This window comes from Hipposideros armiger, unplaced genomic scaffold, assembly GCF_001890085.2.
Source record: "Hipposideros armiger isolate ML-2016 unplaced genomic scaffold, ASM189008v1 scaffold_94, whole genome shotgun sequence".
Taxonomy (NCBI): domain Eukaryota; kingdom Metazoa; phylum Chordata; class Mammalia; order Chiroptera; family Hipposideridae; genus Hipposideros; species Hipposideros armiger.
Window position 1 is genome coordinate 1,679,702 of NW_017731444.1, and position 21,002 is coordinate 1,700,703.

The following is a 21,002-nucleotide window of genomic DNA, read 5'->3' on the forward strand; positions in this document are numbered from 1 at the left end:
CAACTTGTGTAGACACGATTGGAAATGCCAAGGGCTGTATTCTCATATGACCATTGTATCCAAGGTAGATCCTCTTGTCACTCCTACTTACAGAAGAAAAAAAAAACAAAATAGACGCACAGAGAGGTTCAAGGTCACTCAATGGTAAATGGTAGAGGTAGGATTTGAGCTCATGGAGTCTGATCCTACAGCTCAGGGGTTGAACAATTACCCCATTTTCAACCCATGTGATTCCTGATTTTGTGCTGATGGGTGTTGGGAAAGGCGGGTGTGGAGAAAAGCGTTTGTGGTTTTCTGCTCCTGGGCTCTTCTGTTTCCTGCTTATACACAAGATGCTTATTTTTCACAAAGTCATTTAATTGGGGACTCAGTTTCTCACTTAATTTCCACAGATTTACCCATTTGAATAGGCTTCACTCTCTAAGGGAGGTGTCGCACTGGGAAATTCACACATCATACAAATACTTATTGGATACCTACTATTGCCAGGGACTGTGATAGGAACTTGGGTGCATTGGTGAATAAAAGAGACAGAGTAGCTGCTTACATTGAGCCCATGTCCTACGGGGGAAATGAGAATAAACAACAGACATATATATAAGTAAATAATATAGTATATTGGAAATGATGAGTTTTAAGGAAAACATTGAAGTGTCGCTGGATAAGAAAACTGGGGGAAATCTGTAAGGTGGGATGTATTTTCAACAAAGTAGCCTGGGTGGGCATCACTGAGAAGGGAAGTTTGAGCCAAGGTTAAAAGAAGGTTGGGAGTGAGCCATGTGGTTTCCTGGGGGAAGAGCCTTCCTGACAGTGAGCAGCATGTGCAAAGGTCCTGAGACAAGAATCTTCCTTCTCTGGTCAGGGATTTAAAGTTTCACTCTGAGAGAAAGATTGCCGTTGCAAGGTTTTGAAGAACAATATGACATGAGCTGACATGAGTTTTTAATTATTCCTGCATTCGGTTGAGAACAGAGTACCACAGGACACAGAGAGCAGCAACTGCAACATTAAGACGCTACTGCATTCATGCAAACTACGAAAGTACCTTGCACCAGAACCGCTGTAGAGACAGGGGAAGGAGGTAACTTTTGGATGCAGTTGAAGGGGCAGCAACAGACTTTCCAGATGCACAGGATTGGGGTGGGAGAGCAAGACTCCAGGTGTTTGGGACCTGAGCACCTGGAGGAATAAAGGTGACTCAGCTGAGATATAGAGGGCTGTGGGGCAATTCAAGAATTCAGTTTTGTACGTGTTAACTGTGAGATACTGATTTCCATCCAAGGAAAAAGATGAGTGGACAGTTGGACATGCAAATTCAGAGTTAGTTCATGGGAAAGCACTGGGCCACAGATGTAAATATGAGAATTTTAGAGGCACAGATGGGAGGGTGTTTGCAGTTCCCTTCTCATCTCAACACTCTGATCCCTCTTCTCTCTTCTTTCTCTATTTCTTACACTCCTTCCTCCAAGATTCATTCATATTCCTTTCCCTTTTTGTGGCAACAGTTCAGCTTCCCCGCCCTTTTCTTCTCCAGACTTAAAATCCAAACCACTTGATGTTCTTGTGAATAAAGGACCTGCCCTCTGACAGCATGTGGCCTCCTGAGATGCACCTGTAGTTACAAATAGTGTTAAGTGGTGGGTTCACCAGCTCACACTCTGCAAAGGTGAACCATGCATTTTCTTTCTGAGGAGAAGCTAAGAAATAGAAAAGAACACAGGATTTATGTGTGGTTCCACAGCTGCCTCCTCCTCTGATTTACATCTTTTGTTCTTTTGTTGCCTGTGTTTTAGTGTCACATACAAAAAATCTTAGCCAAATATGAACTCATGAAGACTTCGCCTATAGTTTTTTTCTAAGGATTTTATAGTTTCAGCTCTAATATTTAGGTCTTTGATCATGTAGAGTTTATTTTTGTATAAGATGGAAGATAAGGGTTCAACTTCATTCTTTTGCATGTGGCTATTCTAGCATCGTGTGTTGAAACACTGTCCTTTCCCCATTGAATGGCCTTGGCATCTTTGTTGAAATTCACTTGACCATATATATGTGAAGGTTTACTTGCAGGCTCTATTCTATTCCATTGATTATATGTATGTATATATATTCTAACGACAGAACAGACTACCTTGATTACCATAGCTTTGTAGTAAGTTTTTAAACCTGGAAGTGTAATTTGTTTTCAAGAGTATTTCATTATTTGAGGGACCTTTATTTTTTACATGCACTTCATAATAGGCTTTTCTATTTCTTAAAAAAAATTCCACTGGTTTTTTGATAGGGATATTATTCGAATGTGTAATGCTTCAGGTACTACAGGAATCCTAAGATTATTATTTTCTGGGCCGGTCAAGCAGCTTAGTTGGTTAAGAGCGCAAGCTCTGAGCAACAACAGGGTTGCCGGTTCGATTCCCAAATGGGCCAGTGAGCTGCACCCGAGCTGAGCTGCCCTTGAGCTGCCAACAGGTGGCAGGATGTCTCAGCTGGTGAGAGCACGTGCTCCTAACAACAAGGTTGCTGGTTCGACTCCCCCATGGGATGGTGGGTCAAGCCCACCTGAAACTAAGATTGAACACAGCACCTTGAGCTGAGCTGCCCTTAGTAGGTGACCGGCAGCCGGATGTCTTAGTGTTTAGAGCTTGTGCTCTTATTAACGAGGTTTCTGGTTTCACTCCCACATGGGATCATGAGCTATGCCCACCCACTACTAAGATTGGGCACAGCACCTTGAGCTGAGTGGCCACGAGCTGCTGTCGGGTGGCCGGATTGCGACTGGACTGGATCTGAGCTAGCTGCACAATCCACAACTAAGATTAAAGGACTACAACTTGGCTGTTCCCCTTCCCCAATTTCCAACACCGTTCTCCTTCCCCAATTCCCCAAGAAAATCTTAAAACTAAAAAAAAAAAAAAAAGGATTACTAGTTCTGTTGAACCCAAGTTCCATAAGTTTAGTACCTCTGTTTCCTGCTATGCATTTTATTTTTTAGGCCTTATGTTTAGGTCTTCGATCCATTTTCACTTAATTTTGGTACTTGGTGACAGATAGCAGTCTAGTTTCATTCTTTTGCACGTGGCTTTCTAATTCTCCCAGCGCCGTTTATTGAAGAGGCTATCTTTCCCCCATTGTATCTTTTTAGCTTCTTTGTTGAAAATTATTTGTTCATGTTTTTGTGTGTGTATTTCTGGATTCTCAATTCTATTTCTAGACATGAAAACAACCAAAGTGTCCTTTCATAAATGATTGGATAAAGAAGATGTTGTGTATATACACAATGAAATGCTATTCTGCCATAAGAAAATGTGAAATATTGCCATTTGCAACAACATGGATGGATCTTGAGATTACAGTGCTAAGCAAAATAAGTCAGACAGAAAAACTAAAAAAAAATGATTTCATTGATATGTGGTATATAAAACTGAAAACAACAAAAGAACAAGAAAAGCAAATGAAGGAACAAAACTCATAGACACAGACAATACTTCAGTAGTTACCAGAGAGCAAGGGAGGAGGGGGTGGTAAATGAGGGTAAAGGGATCAAATATATGGTGACGGAAGGAGAACTGACTCTGAGTGGTGAGCACACAATGTGATATACAGATGATGTATTACAGAATTGTCCACCTAAAATCTATGTAACATTGCTAACAGTTATCACCCCAATAAACTTTAATTAAAAAAAGATTATTAGTTCTTCCAGAACATGAACATGAGAGGTGTTTCCAATTATTGATGCCCTTTTAAATTTTTTTACAGCAATGTTTTATAACTTTCAGTGCACGACTCTTTCATCTCAATGGTTGAATTTACACTGAAGCATTTTATATTTTTTATGCTATTATAAATAAAATTGTTTATTTAGTTTTCTTTTTGGATTATTCATCACCAGTGTACAGAAATGTAACTGGGTTTTGTGTGTTGATTTGTATCCCACAAGGTTGCAAATCATTTTCTGCTATAACAGAGTTGTGTGTGTTTGTGGGGTGTGTGTGTGTGTGTGTGTGTGTGTGTGTGTAATCTTCAGAATTGCAATATATAAATCATGTCATGGGCAAACAGGGATAGTTTTACTTCTTTCTGATTTGAATGTCTTTTACTTACTTTTCTTGTCTAAATACTTTTTCTGGAACTTTCATTATTGTGTTGAATATTAGTGGCAAAAGTGGGCAACCCTGTCTTGTTCGTGATCTTAGGGGAAAGGCACTCAGACTTTTTCTGTTAACTGTGATATTAGTTATGGGTTTCCATATACATTTTATCATTTTTTTGGAAGTTTCCGTCTATTCCCAGTTTATAGTTTGTGTTTATCATGAAAAATGTTGAGTTTCGTCAAACACTTTTTCTGAAGCAAAAGAGATCATCACGTTTTTCTTTCTCTTCATTCTATTAATGTGGTACATTATATTGTTTGGTTTTCATTTGTTGAATCATCCTCATATTCCAGGAATAAATCCAGTTGCTTGTGGTGCATCACTGTTTTAATATACTGTTGAATTCGGTTTGCTAATGTTTTGTTGAGGTTTGTTGCATCAGTATATATCAGAGATATTGGTCTATACTTTTCTGATAGTGCTTTTGTCTGGCATTGTTATCAAAAAAAAATGTTGGCCTGAGGAGGAATCTCGGAATGACTCAGAATAAGATACGATGTTTCCTTCATAATATATTTTTTTGTACACTTTGAAGAGTATCAGTGTTAGCACTCTTTTAAAAGTTTCATAGAATTTGCCAGTGAAGCCAACTGGTTCTGGGCTTTCGTTTTTTGGGAGATTTTTATTATTGATTCACCGTCCTTACTAGTTATAGGTCTATTCAGATTTCCTATTTCATCCTGATTTAGACTTGGTAAGTATGTGTTTCTAGAAATTTGCTATTTTACCTGGGTTATCCAATTTATTAGTGTATCATTATTCATACTACTCTATTATGATCCTTTTTCTTTCTGTAAAATTGTTAGAAACGTCCTTTGCTTCTCTCTGATTTTGCTTACTTCTGTCTGCTCTTTCTTTCTTAGTCAATCTATCTAAAGTTTTGACAATTGTGTTGATGTGTTTGAAGACTCTGCAATAGTTTTGTTGATTGTCTTTGTCGTTCTGTATTCATATGTTATTTATTTCTGCACTAATTTTTATTATTTTCTTCCTTCTGTTACCTTCAATTTTGGATTTACTTTTGCTCTTGCTTTTCTAATTTCTAAAGGTATATAGTGAAGTTACTGATTTATGATCTTTTCCCTTGAAATGTATGCATTTATAGCTAGAAAGTTATCTCTAACACAGCTTTTGCTGCATCACAGGTTTTGATATGTTGTGTTTTCATTCTCATTAGCCTCAAGGTAATCTCTTAATTCTTTTTTTTTTTTTTTAAGCTGAGCCATCCTGCTGCCTGTTGGCAGCTCAGCGGCTGCTCAGCTCGGGCTGGACTCGAACCGCTGTTGCTCAGAGCTCAAACTCTTGAGCGAGCTCTTAACCAACTGAGCCACTCGGCCGGCCCCAATCTCTTAATTCTCTTGTGCTTTCTTCTTTGACTATTGATTTTTTTGAGTGTGTTGTTTGATTTATTTGTATTTGTGACTATTTCATTTAACTTCTTAGTTGATTTCTGCTTTTATTTTGCAAACTGTTTCACCAGTGCACTGCTAGAATGGTTCTTCTTCTAATTCAAAGGTTGCCTTGACATTCATACTGTGTGACATTGCCTCATACATAGGTTTTTTGTTATAGCCACTGGTTTGTGTAACAGTCAAGAGACATGTGTCTGGTAAACAGAACAATAGTCCCCCTCTCAAAGAAGTTCACGTCCTACTACCCAGAAATGGTGACTATTTTACTTTACGTGCCAAACAGATTTTGTAGAAGTGATTAAGTTACAATTCCTGATATGCAAAGATTATCCTAGGATATCAGGTTGCCACTATATAATAACAACAGTCTCTATGAAAAAAAAAGTAAAACAGTTAAATTTAGAGAAGGACAAGTGACAGTGGAAACAAGGAGTTCGAGTGATGAGAAGATGGGAACCATCAGAAAAGGCATGTAGGCAGCCTCTAGAATTTGGAAAGGAAAGGACCAACTACAAAAGGAATGCAGCTTGACTGATATTGAATTTAGCCCAGGAACACCAATTTTGCATTCTGACATCCAGAAGTATGAGATAATCAATTTTTGTTGTTTTAAGCCATTAGGATTTGGGTATTTCCTTAAAGCAGCCTTAGGAAATTAATATAACATGATTATGCTAGGGGGAAAAAGTCTCCCGAACCTGAAATAATGTTTCACTTCTTATTTACACCACAAGTACATTGTGTGTTGGGAGCTCCGCACATCACTGTCACTCAAGTGTCCAGGCTGATGGAGCAGACACACCATAACATGTGGAACTTTGTGGAGGAGGAAAGTTGATCCAAAGATGTTCTTGCAGTTAAACGCATATCCCACAAATACATTCATCACCTCTGCTCACAACTCAGTGATCTAAAGAAGTCTCATCACAACACCCAATATAAATGTCTAAAATTACAACTCTTTATGACACCACCAAGTGGAGAGCCTGAAATATTTGGGGAAGCATTTCACCTCCAGAGAGGGCACAGCACTCACACCCACTCTCTGCCACATCAGTTTCCTCTCTGTGCCTCAGTTTCCTCATTTGTAACAGAGTCTCACTTACAGGCTCGTGTGAGGGTTGCACACGATGACACATGCAATGTACTGAGCTCAAGGCCCATACACAGAGTGGGCTTAGTCAGCGAAAGCTGTTGTTGATAAACACTTGACAAAACCCACAGGATCACATAAGGATGAATAAATACCTGCTTTGTTTCCCTTCAGGAGTGGCAGGTGAGAAGGAACTGCAGGTGGTTCAGCCTGAGAGGTCAGTGTCCATCGCAGCCGGAGAGACGGCCACTCTGCTCTGCACCGTGACCTCCGTGCACCCCGTGGGGCCCATGCGGTGGTTCAGGGGGACAGGGCCAGGCCGGGAGTTAATCTACAGTTTCAAAGGAAGTGTGGCAACCCACTTCCCTCGAGTAACGAATGTTGCAGACCTCACAAGGAGAAACACCATGGACTGTTCCATCCGTATCATTAACATCAGCCCCGCAGACGCCGGTACCTACTACTGTGTGAAGTTCCGGAAAGACAATGATGACGTGGAGTTTAAGTCTGGAGCAGGCACTCGGCTCACTGTGAGTGGTGAGTATGGTGTGGGATTCTTTGTCCCCTGATGTGTGACATATCAATAAGAATGAACTCCATTTTTGAACAGCAATTAAGAATAAGGTGCAGTGGTGAACACGGCTCTTTATTTCAACTTCACAATGATCACACTGAGAAGAAATTCTTAAGAGGTATAGACTCAGTGTTTACTCGGACAGCCATGTTGGAAGAGATGCCAGAGTTTGGGCGGTCACTGTACTTCTTTCCAGAAAACCTTCCTGTTATTCAGGAACCAACTCAACTACTCACTGAAGGCTCTGAGTATGGCTGGGTTATCTTAGAATGTCCTTCACCCAGGGAAGATGACCCCATATGGGTGACTTAGGGATCACCCCACTGAGGCAGCAAAAATGCTTAATTAGGATTTTCTACCAAAGGCCCAGGATCCTGAATCCTGAAATGTCAGCACTGAAAGACCTTTAGAATATCCATCCCTACCTGCTATCACAATTGGGAGCCTGCGGCCAAGAAGCAACAAGGCCTTGTTCATGGTCACATGGCCAATAAGAGGGGATTGTTCCAGAGCCCAGTCTGATTGTAGGCTGGCTCCTTCTTGTCCCGGCTCTGGACTCTCTCTCTTCATGGAAAAGCCTGGCACATAGTAGGCATAGAATAAAAAGCTCAGTATACTGAACCATTTAACAGACAGCCAAACTCATCTTTTTCACTGGTTTTCTAAAGGTTCAGATGTTCCTTGCATTTAGGTCCTGAGGCCCAAAGATTGGGGCCCTGTCCCAACCTTCAGCCACATCGCCCAATCAAGTGTCCATATCAGCACCTAGAGCCCCATTGTTCATCAGATGCCTGACACTCCAGCATATGGAGATACCATCATTCATTTACAGTCTTCTGTTGATGGATATAACTTGTTCCCAACTTTCAGTTATTAAAACAGCGCTACAGTGGACAACCGTGTCCATGTGTCACTCTACTCATGAGGGAGACACCCACTGGAAGTGGCATTGCTAGGTTATACAGGACATGTACTTTAATATGTGTGGACTTAACCGAATTTCTATCCTAGATGTGGTAGCAGTGGAGTCTCCCCACCACCCCTGGACATAGGCAGGGAAGGTGACTTTGTCCTGAATTTGCAGATATCACAAGAGGCCCTAATGCTGCCTCCCTCCCCTAGGTAGCCACAGGTAGTGAGTGGCTCCGTCACCTCTCAGATCTGCTGCCTCCTTGCTCATTCCTTTTCCCCAAGTTACCTGCCCAGACGACCCCCTGGATGAGAAAGTAGGGATGCAGGAGGGGCCGGGAAGAGCAGGTTGCCAGATGCGCTCTCTTCCTCATGGCATTTACTCTCATAACCAGTGCTCTGAGGGCATGTGTTGCTCCTTTATATAGATGAGGACACTAAGGCTCGGAGAGGGGGCCTTACTAGGAAGAACGTCTGGGAGCCAAGATTGAAACCCAAGCATTAGTCTTGCCATTTGTGACAACATGGATGGACCTAGAGGGTATTATGATAGGTGGGATAAGTCAGACAAAGTAAGATAAATAACCATATGATTTCACTTATATGTAGAATCTAAACAAAAATATTAAACAATAACAACAGCAATAAAAGACTCATACATGCAGAAAAACTGATGGTTGCTAGAGAGGGGGAGGGTTGTTGGGGAATGGGCGGAAACGGTGAGGGGGGAATTAGAGGTACAAATTCCAGTTATAAAATAAGTCACAGAGATGTAATGTGCTACATAGGGAATACAGTCAGTAATATCATAATAAGTTTGCACAGTGACAGGGTTACTAGACATAACATGGTGATCATATCGTACATATAAATGTCTAATCACTATTTTTTACACTGAATAGTGTATTGAATGCCAACCATTCTTTAATAAAAAATTTTTAAGCATTCAATAGTCTTTTTTTCCCCACTTTTGTGGTGTTTTCCTTCATTGAGCAGCCAGCAGGAGCAGCCTGGGGACAGTGGGAGGGACAGAGCAGAGAGGAGCCACAGTCACCCCAGCAACACCGTGCACACTAGGTCCTGACTCTGCAGACTGAGGATGAAAGGGGGACGCATTGCCTAGAGGCCGCTGTGGCCCTACATGAGCAAGAGTTCATATTATAGACTCAGTGGTCAGGAGCCTATGACTTCCACTTACTGCTACATGGTCCTCAGGCCTGGGCACTCGGGGGTGATCCTCCCTCTAACTGCTTGAAGACAAGGTTCTCAGTGTGAACAGGGGAGGATGGTAGTGAGCGTTGAGCACATGAAGGTGGGGCATGTGCTCTGAAAATAAATGTAAAAGGTTGGCAGGGCCCCAGGAAAAATCCCAGGAACACAGTGGGATTGAGGAGACAGTCCCTTTATTTCTCTCAGCCTCAGTTTTCTCATCTGTCAAATGGTGATCATCATGGGCTCCTTTTAAGGAGAGCTGCAAGGATTTGAGGCCCTCTGTGTGAACCACCCAGCACAGAGGAGCACCCAAATCAGCTATTATTTCAAGGTTGTGACTCAGTTCCCATTGCTGGGCCTCAGTTTCCTCACCTGCAGAAACTGGATAATCACACCAACCTTTGCAGGATGGTATCAGGATACAGTGAGCAATGGGGCTGCTGTCCCATCACTGTGTGGTCTTGGCAAGTCTCAGCATCCTCGAGTCCTCAGGTTCCTCGTGTGGGAAGTGGTGATAATCACAGCTCCTGTTCAGGGTCTGTGAGGACTTCAGTCCAGCTAGCAACAGTTAATGCAAAGAATGAGATCAATCAATCATTTTGTTTCTGTGCCCAGATTGGTGGGAATCACATATAAAGCAAGTGGACCATGAACTCAGGCCTGGAATCGCATGTTGGCCCTGCCCCTTACTTAGAGTTCACCTTTGGTGACCTGTGTGTCCTCCTCTGTAAGATGAGGATGATGACGCCACCCTCCCAGCATTATTAGCAAGATTAGAAAATAATATGTGCGAAGGTTTTTAACAGTGTTGCACACTTATCTTTAGAGTGATAATCACAATTATGTTTATTGTTCATTATGTTTCTTTCATAGCAAAACCTTCTCCCCCCGTGGTATCAGGCCCCACGAGGAGGGCGCCACCTGGGCAGACAGTGAGCTTCACCTGTGAGTCCCACGGCTTCTCCCCCAGAAACATCATCCTGAAATGGTTCAAAGATGGGAATCGGCTCCCAGCCTTCCTGACCACCATGAACCCAGAGGGAGGCAGTGGTTCCTACAGCGTCTCCAGCACAGCCAGGGTGGTGCTGGCCCCGGGGGACGTTCGCTCTCAGGTGGTCTGCGAGGTGGTCCATGTCACCCTGCAGGGGAGCCTTCCTCTTCGTGGGACGGCCAACTTGTCTGAGACCATCCGAGGTAGATCCCCTCCCACCCACACGCGGCCACACCCTGCCCAGTACCTCCAAGCCTGCTCCTCCCCCTGTTTCTTGCTCCAGGCCTGGAATTGCCTGGAATCTATTTCCTGACAGCCCTCATCTTCAGGCACCAAGATGTGCTGGTCACTCACTACTGTTTAATGACAGCTGCCAGGTGAACACCTACCATTGTGTAGGTACCTTCATTGCTTTACCAAAACCAACTCCAATTACTGAGCACCTACGGTAAGCCAACCCCTATGTGCTTGGTGATTTCATTTGTTTTACTACAATTGGTATTATACGTTCCCATTGCCTGCCAGGGCCTAAGCTTTTTCAATTCTTTCATCTTACCCTAATAGGAGCTACCAGTCCTTGAGCACCTACTGTGTGCAAGGCATTGTGCTTAGTGATTTCATTCATATGCAAGGAGCACCCTCAGTGTTTGAGCACCTGCTGCATGCCTAGCAGTGTCCTGGGTGACCCCCTTGCTGTGGTGGGGGGAGCTAAGTGATGGAGCCCTCCCCTGTGATCTGTCTGTTCCTTGAGGTCAGAGCTTCTGCCCTGTGCTGTTTCAGTTCCACCCACCGTGGAGGTTACTCAACACTCTGTGGCAAAGGACCAGGTGAACGTCACCTGCCAGGTGAAGAACTTCTATCCCCAGCGCCTACAGCTGACCTGGTTGGAGAATGGGAACTTGTCCCGAACAGAAACGGCCTCGAACCTCATAGTGAACAAGGACGGAACATTTAACCGGATGAGCTGGCTCCTCCTGAATTTATCTGCCCACAGGGAGGATGTGGTGCTCACCTGCCAGGTGGAGCACGATGGGCAGCCGGCGGTCACCAAACACCTTACCCTGGTGACCTCTGATGATCAGAAGGAACCGAGCACAGATGAACCTTCTGGTAAGACCTCGACTCCAACTAACCCAGTTTTTAAATTTCATTATTTTTTAACGTTAGGAGCAGTAATTTATGTTTATTATAAACTAATGTGGAAGCCTATAGCTAGAAAGCAGAATTTTGAAGTGTTCTTCCTCTTCTAAATCCCACACTCCAAGAGTCACCACTGGTAAGAATTTGCTTCACATCTTCATAGATCTTTATAAAGATCAATATACATTATTCAACGTACATTAAAGAAAGAAAGGAAGAAGGAAGGGGTCATTGTTGACAGCGTCCTGCCTCTGGCTTTCTTCACCTCACAGTTTTGCGCTCACCATCCGTGTCAGCCCACCCTCTTTCCTTGCTCTTTCTACCTGCTGCCTGGTCTCTATTCCATGTTCCATTTTTCCGTCTGGTCCAGGCATCCAGGTGACCACGAGTGGACACAACACAGGCCTCCTTTGTCCCTGGATTTATGACAATAAACCAGCAATAATCACAATTGCTCCCTGCCCATTTACTACATGAAAATTTCAGTTCATCTGGGATTTTCTTTCCTGCTTCAACCTCTTTGTGAGTTTGGAGTTTTACAGAAGGGACTTGGGGAACCACTTCTTGAACTCACACCAGGTGATTGGGCTAAACTAACATTCTACATCTGCGTCCCTGAGGACACGGACCACCAGTCTGGACAGCAAATATGTGCTAATTAGAGACATGCTCCCTCTTAGCTGGCCACTGTCCCAAGGATCTATAGAGACCCCCTTTCTGTGAAGAAAATATGTCTTATTTCCCTCATGTAACATCAGGAGGTCATTGGGCCAAGATTCCAACTGTCTTTACTACAGGAAACCTTTCAAAGGCCCACGTTTCTCCCAACATGTCCTATGGTGTTGTCCTACCTGCCGGGTCAGTGCAGGCCACCTAGTGTCCATGCTGCTGACTGCTGGAAGATTAAACAGGGGAAGGGGAGGAGAAACAATTACCCCTGAATTCAGAGCTATACAGAAGCTGCATAAATGAGTCCACTGACTTAGTCATGTATGCACATCCAAATACAAATGCCATCTGTAACTGTGTGGGCTTATGATTAAGGACGTTGGTTTTTCTTAAAACCAATGCCATTACACATTTAATAAAATTGAGAATAATTCCCTAATATCATCAAAATGGACTCTATACCCAAACTTCCCCAAATTTCTGTTTCATCTGTTGTTTGTGCACCAAAATTGGTTTCAATTCACCTGTAATAGCTTGGTAGAATTTTCCCATGACATCACCTGGGCGTTAAGAATCTTTTTCTGTATTTGAAAAAGATTTTGAAGTTTCGGACTATTCACATTACTCTCTTCATACTGGGTGAATTGTGGTAGGTGGTGCTTTTTGAGAACTTTTGTCCATTTTGTCTTTTGTCAAATGTCTGCCTGTAAAGTTGTTTACAATAGCCCCTCATTTTCCTTTTGATGTCTCTCGGATCTATACTGATCTTCCCTGTTCTGATATTAGAAATGTGTTATTACTCCTTTTAAATTTACCAGTCTTGCACACATAATAGTTGAGTGCTTACCAGAGGGGAAGGGGTGAAGGGGTGGTAGATGAGGGTAAAGGGGATGAAATATATGGTGATAGAAAAAGAACTGACTCTGGGTGGTGAACACACAATGTGATATACAGATGATGTATTACAGAATTGTACACCTGAATCTATTTAACTTTACTAAAAATCATCACCCAAGTAAACTTTAATTAAAAACAAATTAATCAGTCGTGGTAGAAGTTTTTCAATTTTATTTATCGTTTCAAAGAACCAATTTCAGTGATTTTTCTCTACTCTTTCTCCATTTTCAATTTCATTGATTTTTTTTTTTGTAACACCCTTTTCTTGCTTTTTTGAGTGTTGATTTTGTTCCTCCTTTTATCGTTTCTTGAGGTGGGAACACAGGTTACTGATTTTGGCTTCTTTTATCTAATGCCACACCTGGGTCACTTTCTGTGCCTGTGCAGCCTATCATGCCTGGTCACTGTGCTTCTCCTCCAGATCCTGGGTCCCTCGCCAGTGTGCCTTCCTCTTCCACCTCTCAGAGTCCTCTTATGCTTGTGCCTGGTGTCATTTCTAGGGGTCAGAGTTGTACTAAACAGGAGAGCAGGAGAGGTGAGTCTCCACCATCTTGTCTGGACTGGATTCAGTTTGCTTTTAGTCTCCGCCTCCTGCTGGGGCTCAGACCAGGCTGCTACTTCCTGGTGCTCTCAGTGTGCCTGACCCAGCACGCTTGCTAAGTTCTAAGGCTGGGAATGGTTTGGGGTTGTTTAGCTTGGCTGCCTGGAGCAAAGTGTACCCTCTACACTGGGATGCCACACCTACACCAGTGTCTGAGGGCTCAGTTCACTGCAGTCCTGGGTCCAATGGGCCTGGTGTGAGGATGCACATCTTTCTGCTCATGTTTATGGTACTGGAGTGTTTTACAATATTTCAGATTAATAAACCTCTTTTTTGTAAGTATTACATAATCCAGGTATGTTAGTGGATTCTAGGATTTTTTGGATCATTTTGCAAGTGGAAGAAATGCTCTGGGCTCGCTGAGTGGTGCGATGGTTAAGAGCTGGCTTAAGATGCCAGAGGGCCCCAGTTCGGATCCCACATCAGGGCCAGTGACACTGCCCTCCACAGCTAAGATGGTGAACAACAGCTCCACCTGGAGCTGGGCTGCCCAGAGTCGCCAACGACGGCATTGGCTGCAGCCCCGTGGGTTGGCATGGCTACCATATGTAGCCAGCAGCCAGCATGAGCGGCCAGCAGCCGCCGTGAGCGGCCGTCCAGAAGCCGGCGACTGATCTGCCTCGCCCGGGAAGAGCACAATGATGGTGCCAACTTGGGCCAGTGAAGCAACGTCCTCCACAACTAGACTGAAGAACAAAAAGGACAGCAACTTGTCTGTTCCCCTTCCCCTGATTCCCCAGCACTGTTCCCCTCCCCCCAATTCCCCAATAAAATCTTCAAAAAAAAGAAATGTTCTGAGTCCACTAATGTTTTCGATTCTTGTTTGGTCTTTCATGCTCTAAATCTTCCTCCATCACCACTTCCTTTTCCCTTTAATACTCAATTGACAAACAGCACTTCTTCCTTCCTTTCTGCTTTCTCCCATAAAATGTGCACTTCAAATTGTGCCTGTCTCTTTAATCTCCTCTGTCCTTTTAAAATGTCTGCCTTTTAGTATTAGGTTCCTACAGTTGCTGTAACAAAATACCACACATTTAGTGCCTTAAAACAACTCAAATTTACCACCTCACAGTTCTAGAGGTCAGAAGTGTACAGTGGATTGATAGGACTGGGTTCCTTCTGGAGCCTCTAAGGGAGACTCAATTTACTTGTCTTTTCCAGCCCCTAGAGGCACCCATCACTCCGCTCTGCTTCTGAGGTCACAACCCCTTCTCTGACTCTCCTGTGTCCCTCTTCACTTATTAGGACCTTTGTGATTACATTGGTCCCACTGGAATAATCCAAAATAATGTCCGCATTTCCAGACCTTAACGTAATAACCACTGAGAGGCCCTTTACCTGTGTAAGGTGACATATTCACAGAGTGTGAAGAGACTCTGTGACCCTCTTAAATCAGACAAACTTTGAAACTCCTTCGTAATCTGTGCTCTGTTTCACAGGACAAGTTTCAAATAATTTCAAATTTAGGGTGGATTTCATATTGGTGGTGGGATTTCCAAATAATTCTCAGGCCTCTTTGCTAGCTGCCTTCATCTGTTTCTCCTGCACTTTTTCCTCTGCCTGAGTGAGGGTGGGCTGGCAGTCTCATGACTGATTGTACACTAAGGTTTAGTGATTTTTCTCTTTTGAGTCAGAGTTATTTTGCAGTTTTTTACAGGTGTTTTTTTTTTCAAGTAATACTGAGAGCTAGTTTTGTGTGAAATTTAAACTCCTTTTTTCATTTGTTTCTTCTTTTAGTTTGGAGAGGATAATTTTTGAGATAAGTAGTTAAGCTGCTGCCATTGTCCTCAGCAGCCCAGAATGGACTGATGATTTTGGGGAGCTTTGATCCACAAGCCCCTATCCCACAGCTCAGGGTCTCATATTCCCCCATGAGGGCCCTTTTCAGGCAGAGCAGGCCCATTGAAGTGGAGAATCCAACCTTCTCTGTAGCTCTGCTGTTGTTCTAATTAAGTCCTGGGCTTAATCTTCTTTACCCTGATTTCTGCCTTGAGCCTGAGCCCAGACCAGGTCCGAAAGCTTCAGAGCAGTGATGAGACCAGGTAATCTCAGGTGGAGTAAATGGTGGCTCCTGTCAATAGTTTCCCCTAGAAGGAATTAGACAGCATAAATAGTTAAATAAATGTTGCCACTGTGATGTGAAAGACAGTTCGAGGAATATAACTAATAATGTTATAAATATTTTGTAGGGTATCAGATGGTCCCATGTCTTGCTAAGGAGACCGCATCATGGATGGGGTAGAGGCTTGATCACTGCACTATACACCTCAAGCTGATATTGTATAATATTGTATGTCAACTATAACTATAGTCATGGGACGTGGAGTAGCGTGTGAGAGTGGAGTCAAGGGAATTGTAATAGATAAGTATGATATGGGGGGGGTAAGTGCGGCGGCGGACTGGGGGACGGGGGTTGTCACTTCGAGGGGTAAAAAGTATAACTATTGCACTGTGTTATACAGCTGAAACTAATTCTAAAAAATGTGTATTTCACAATAAAAAATAATAATAATAAAAAAAGAATAAAAACCTACCATTTGTGAAAAATAAAAAGCAGTCTCCCCTAATGGCCCCTCTAATGGTCCTCCTGTCCCTTGTTTCCAGGCCGAGCAACGTCTGCTCAAATCCCCATCGCTTTTCTCCTGGGCTCAAAGGTGCTGCTGGCAGCTGGTGTCTCCGCCTTCTATGTCCACAGGAAGCTGAGGGCCTGACTGTAAGTTGCTGGGCAGGGAGGGCAGGCCAAGGGCTGTCCCAGAGGGGCCAGGTCAGGAGGAGGGGCCACCTCACAGGTCACACGGGGCCAGGGTCCACAGGGAGTAAAGAGAAGGTGACACACATCTCTCGGTGCCTTCAGATGTCTCGGGGATCCCTTGAAGACGTTTCCAACTCTGATGAAGTGTATGTGACCTTGCAGGTGGTGGACTGGATCAATGGTTTTAAAGGGTATCCACGGCCTCGTGGGGCTTCTGTGGAGGAAGTGGGCAGAGGGGGCTGAATGAGGGGCAGCTGAGTGGATGGTTCCCTTGGACACCATCTCTAGATAATTTGATCTCAGGGCTCCTAGGGATAAAAATGTCCATACTCTAAGGTAATGTCTTGAAGTCACAGATGAGCTTCTCTGAGGTCTAGTCAAGCTCTGATCCTCTGGTGTGACAGAGTAAAAAGGATGGGGGAGGGGGACAGAACCTGGAGAGGAGGCTGAGGTGGAAGAGCCCTACCTCACAGGCTGCCTGTCCTCTCACAACAGGCGTCCCAGGAGGAGGACAGCTGGGGACATAAGAGACGTGCAGGGACCATTTCTTGAATGATGAGCAGATATTTAACTGTTGACTCATTTCCCACAGCTCTTTCCTTCGTTCCCTACCTGCTACATGCCCCCCTTGGTCTCTGCTGCCCCTCCACTTCCCTAAGGGCCCAGAATATGAGAAAGAGCCACCAGAAGCTTCCACAGACTGCTTTAAGTGCCTCTCCTGCCTGGAGACCTGCCTGCCCACAAGCCCCTGCTGCTCCTTCTCACAGTCCTTGATGCCCCCTGAGCTCGGTCTTCATACATGGTCCTCTCAGAATCACTCACACACACACACACACACACACACACACACACACACACACAAGCACACACACAAGCACACACAAACTCCCAAAATATCAGTTGCTCCATTATCCCACACACGTGACTTAAATGTGATAGGAGGCAAAAATGGGCTGCTGAGAATGGAGGTCATGGAAGGGACTGTGACATTAAGTGCTATCAGACCTTTACTGTCATCGTCAAATTACGAGAAAGAGGAAGCAAAGCAATGCTATGACCAAGTTGTACAATTTGATACAGGGAGTTGCCACATTATTTATGGCATTGGCTCAATGATAGATATGCCTTTTTGTGCCTTTTCGGTAACTCTTTAAGGATATGTTGCTGAGGAACAGTAATTTAAAGTAAGCTGAGAATTCCTGACATAATATTTCAACTGGGAGCTGGGGCAGGAGGCAGCCCTGTGTTTGGGGCTGTACCAGCCTGGGTGGAGTTTGTCTTGAGCTGGAAAGGGCGAGGCTGGAGGATCTTGATACTCTCGCTTTTCTCGTCTACTTTAGTTGATAGTTCTTGATTACACATTTTTTTCACTTATTGTATATCTTAAGATTATTTGTACAGACTTTCGATTTTTCAAAATAGATAATTAATATGTGTTGAAAGAATGAAGAAATGAATTATTTCCTATCTATTTTCATAGAGTTAAAATATCCTTTCTTCTGTGGAGTGGTATTTACAGTAACTGACAGGCTACCTAAAAACATTTCTCCTAGAAAAACAGAGTCTATAATTATTTTTCAATAATTTTGTTGACCTAAATGTCTATGTGCAGGGTTCTCTGGGCAAAATGATCCATTAAGGACCATATAATCCTGTGATCTGTCAGACACTGAGTACAGATGTGTTCAAAGTCCTTTAGACAAATCAGAGCAGAGATGCTCTCCCTCTGAGTCCTGTAAGGCAGAGACTTGGGTTCAGATACTGGAAAATTCATACCAGCTACTCATGTGACTTTGGGTGACTCACTGACATACTATGACCCAATTTTCTCATCTGTAAAATAGGAATCATGCTACCTCACAGGACTGTGGTGGCTTTAAAGGAGAGAGCAATGTAGGAGAGCACACAGGGTCTGAAAGAAAATTGTGTATGATATATGCCTTTTTGGATCTTTGTTTACTGAGGAACCTATACCATTTATATTTTCCAGCACTGTGAAGTAATGACATTGACAGTTTTTCCAGTGGCCTGGCTTGCTAAAGATACTCTCAAACTTTTCTGAGAAAATTCCCCCCTTTGTTGGCTGGCATCTGGATCCAAGATACTCTTGAAACACCAAGAGCAATATTTGCTTCAAGTTGGGCACATACTTACTAGAATGAGGGGAAACTGGAACAAACCCTAAAGTCATTGAAACTGGACTCGAACACTGAAACCAGACGCTAATAGGTTTCTTCTGCTTTTAGGAGATAACAGCAGGCTTCCTCACAGAGCCCCAGAGACCACAAGACGAAGCTAGATCACCACTCCCAGAGGATTACCCTGGTACAGAAGACAACTAACCTTGATGGGGGCCTGAACCACAATTTTCCCATAGCCGGAAACCATGTACAGACCCGGTTCTTGTGGACAATATTCAGAAAGGAGGAGCACTCATAATTGTGCACTTCGCCAAGCACTAGATCCCACCCAATCATTCCTTGCCAACGTGCAATTCCTTTACACTTTCTCTCACCTCCCCCATTACTAGATGACTTAGTTCCAAGATTGTCCAATGAACATTCCCATATTAGGATTCATAAACAAATATACTGTCTTTTTACCATTTTTCTTTAAATTTTCACCAAGTCTTTATTCGAGGACACTGATGTGAGCCTTGTGTCCAGTCTCCTCAGTTGGAAGCTGGATGAATAAATCTTTTCTGTGTAAACTTGTTTCGTCATGTTTGGCTTCTCTGTGCTCAATGGGCATCAAACTCACTGACTTTATTGGTAATATAATGACTTCAAAAAATTAGTTACTCCTTTAAAGTCAAACCAGTCTGGTTCAAGATGGCGACTTAGGAAGCACCTGAACTCATTTTCACCCAGAGACTCACTGAATCAACATCTACTAACGGAACAATTCCCTTAGAAGAAATCCAGAAGATAGCTAAGCAACTCATACTCGTTGGACAAACAAGAAAAAAAAAACACATCTAAACGAATAGGGGAGACTGAGAAACAATGTCATCATAAGCCCCACCCACAACAATTGGGAGGGAACTCACACCTCCAAACTTCTAAAGAAATGAAGGATTTCACTCAACATCTTGCACCCAACTTTTAAACTTCCCCCTGAGGGTTAAGCCCCCAAATCAAGTAGCTCTGAAAGCCAATGGGGCCTGAGCCAACAAGACCCACAGGACTACAGAAAACAAAGAAGCACCTCTCAATGGGCTAGGAAAACTCACTATAGCTATCCCCCCACCATCACAGGACTCAGCACAGAGCCTACAGAGAGAAATGCCCATCTCCAGTCTTTCCATGAGGAATGACCATTTGCTTGTCTTAAAAGCTGCAGCCTCAGAGTCGGGGTCCTAATTTAACACAAATCTAGGGACCCAAAATCCTCTCCAGAGCCCATGGGTGTGAATAGGTACCATCTGCACATTCTCTTCCTGCTGCACTCCAGGTCATTGGTTTCTCTCTGAAAGTACCTTGTACACATGATTTGTGCCACAGATTTTGTGGCCCTGCTCAGGGGATGTACCCACTGATCGTCTGGCTCCAGTGGCCAGTGAAGCTTGTGGTTGTGGATCACACAGGACTGTAGCAAACAAAAAACAGTTCTTAACTGGCTATTTTGTAAAGGCTTAGCTCACATACAGCAGTCAGACACTCCCATCTCTGTCTTTCCCTGAAAGAGGTCTATTTGCATACTTCAAAGGCTGCTGCCTGAGGCACCAGCGTCCCATCAGCCTGCAACTAGAAGCTCACTAGGATCCTTCCCTTGGGACACTGAAAGGTCTTGGCAAACCTCCACTGTTGCAGCCACTGAGAACAAAGTGGGCAGCTTGGACCTCACAAAGTCTGGGGAGACAACCAAGAGCTAGAGCAGGGCTGGATGATGAGATTCACCTCCTACAGGAGAGCACTGCATCAAGGCTGGGGGAAGCAGCTCTTGTATCTGATGCACAGAAACCAACACAGAGAGCCAAGGACAATGAAGAAATGGTGGAATATGTTCCAACAAAAGAATCAGAGAAAACTCTAGAAAAACACCTAAATGAAATGGAGATAAGACATTTGCCTGGGAGAGTTAAAAATACCCATAAAGATCTCACCTGGCCAGGAATACAACGCATGAAAAAAGTGAGAATTTTAACAAAGAGATAATACATTATAAGAAAGTCCCAAACAGAAATCACAGAAGTACAGAATACAATCACTGAAATAAAAATTCAATAGAAGGCTTCTAACAGCAGACTCGATGAAGCAGGAGAAAGGATCAGAGAACTCAAAGACAGAGCAGTGGAATACATCCAATCAGATGAATGGTGCAGTGACTACGGAAAACAGTATGACAGGTCTTCAAAAAACTAAAAGTTGATCTATCATATGGTCCAGTAATTCCACTTGTGGGTTTATATCAAAGGACATAAAATCACTATCTCAAAGAGGTATCTGCACCTCCATGTTCATGTCATCAATTTTTACCATAGTCAAGACATGGAAGCAACCTAAGTATTCATCATTGGATGAATGTATAAAGAAAATGTGGACACACACACACACACACACACACACACACACACACACACACACACACACGCACACACA

The 21,002-nt window shown here is 43.4% G+C and overlaps 2 protein-coding genes across 3 annotated transcripts in view; both read left to right on the forward strand.

Annotated features, from left to right (window-relative positions):
- Positions 1-19,153, forward strand: part of LOC109384418 (signal-regulatory protein beta-1-like) — a 239,663-nt gene extending 220,510 nt beyond the window's left edge. Inside the window, exons 4-6 of one of the 2 annotated variants that reach the window (XM_019645742.1) lie at positions 11,123-11,452; positions 16,254-16,362; positions 18,648-19,152. In XM_019645742.1, coding sequence (XP_019501287.1) covers positions 11,123-11,452; positions 16,254-16,360 — 437 coding nt within the window. In that variant the 3' untranslated portion in view covers positions 16,361-16,362; positions 18,648-19,152. Of the gene's footprint in view, positions 1-6,830; positions 7,203-11,122; positions 11,453-16,253; positions 16,363-18,647 lie in introns of both variants that reach the window. The other variant, XM_019645749.1, reaches the window with a different exon arrangement.
- LOC109384417 (signal-regulatory protein beta-1-like) overlaps positions 1-21,002 on the forward strand; it is a 160,962-nt gene that overhangs the window by 87,959 nt on the left and 52,001 nt on the right. The gene's annotated exons all lie outside the window — the stretch shown is intronic.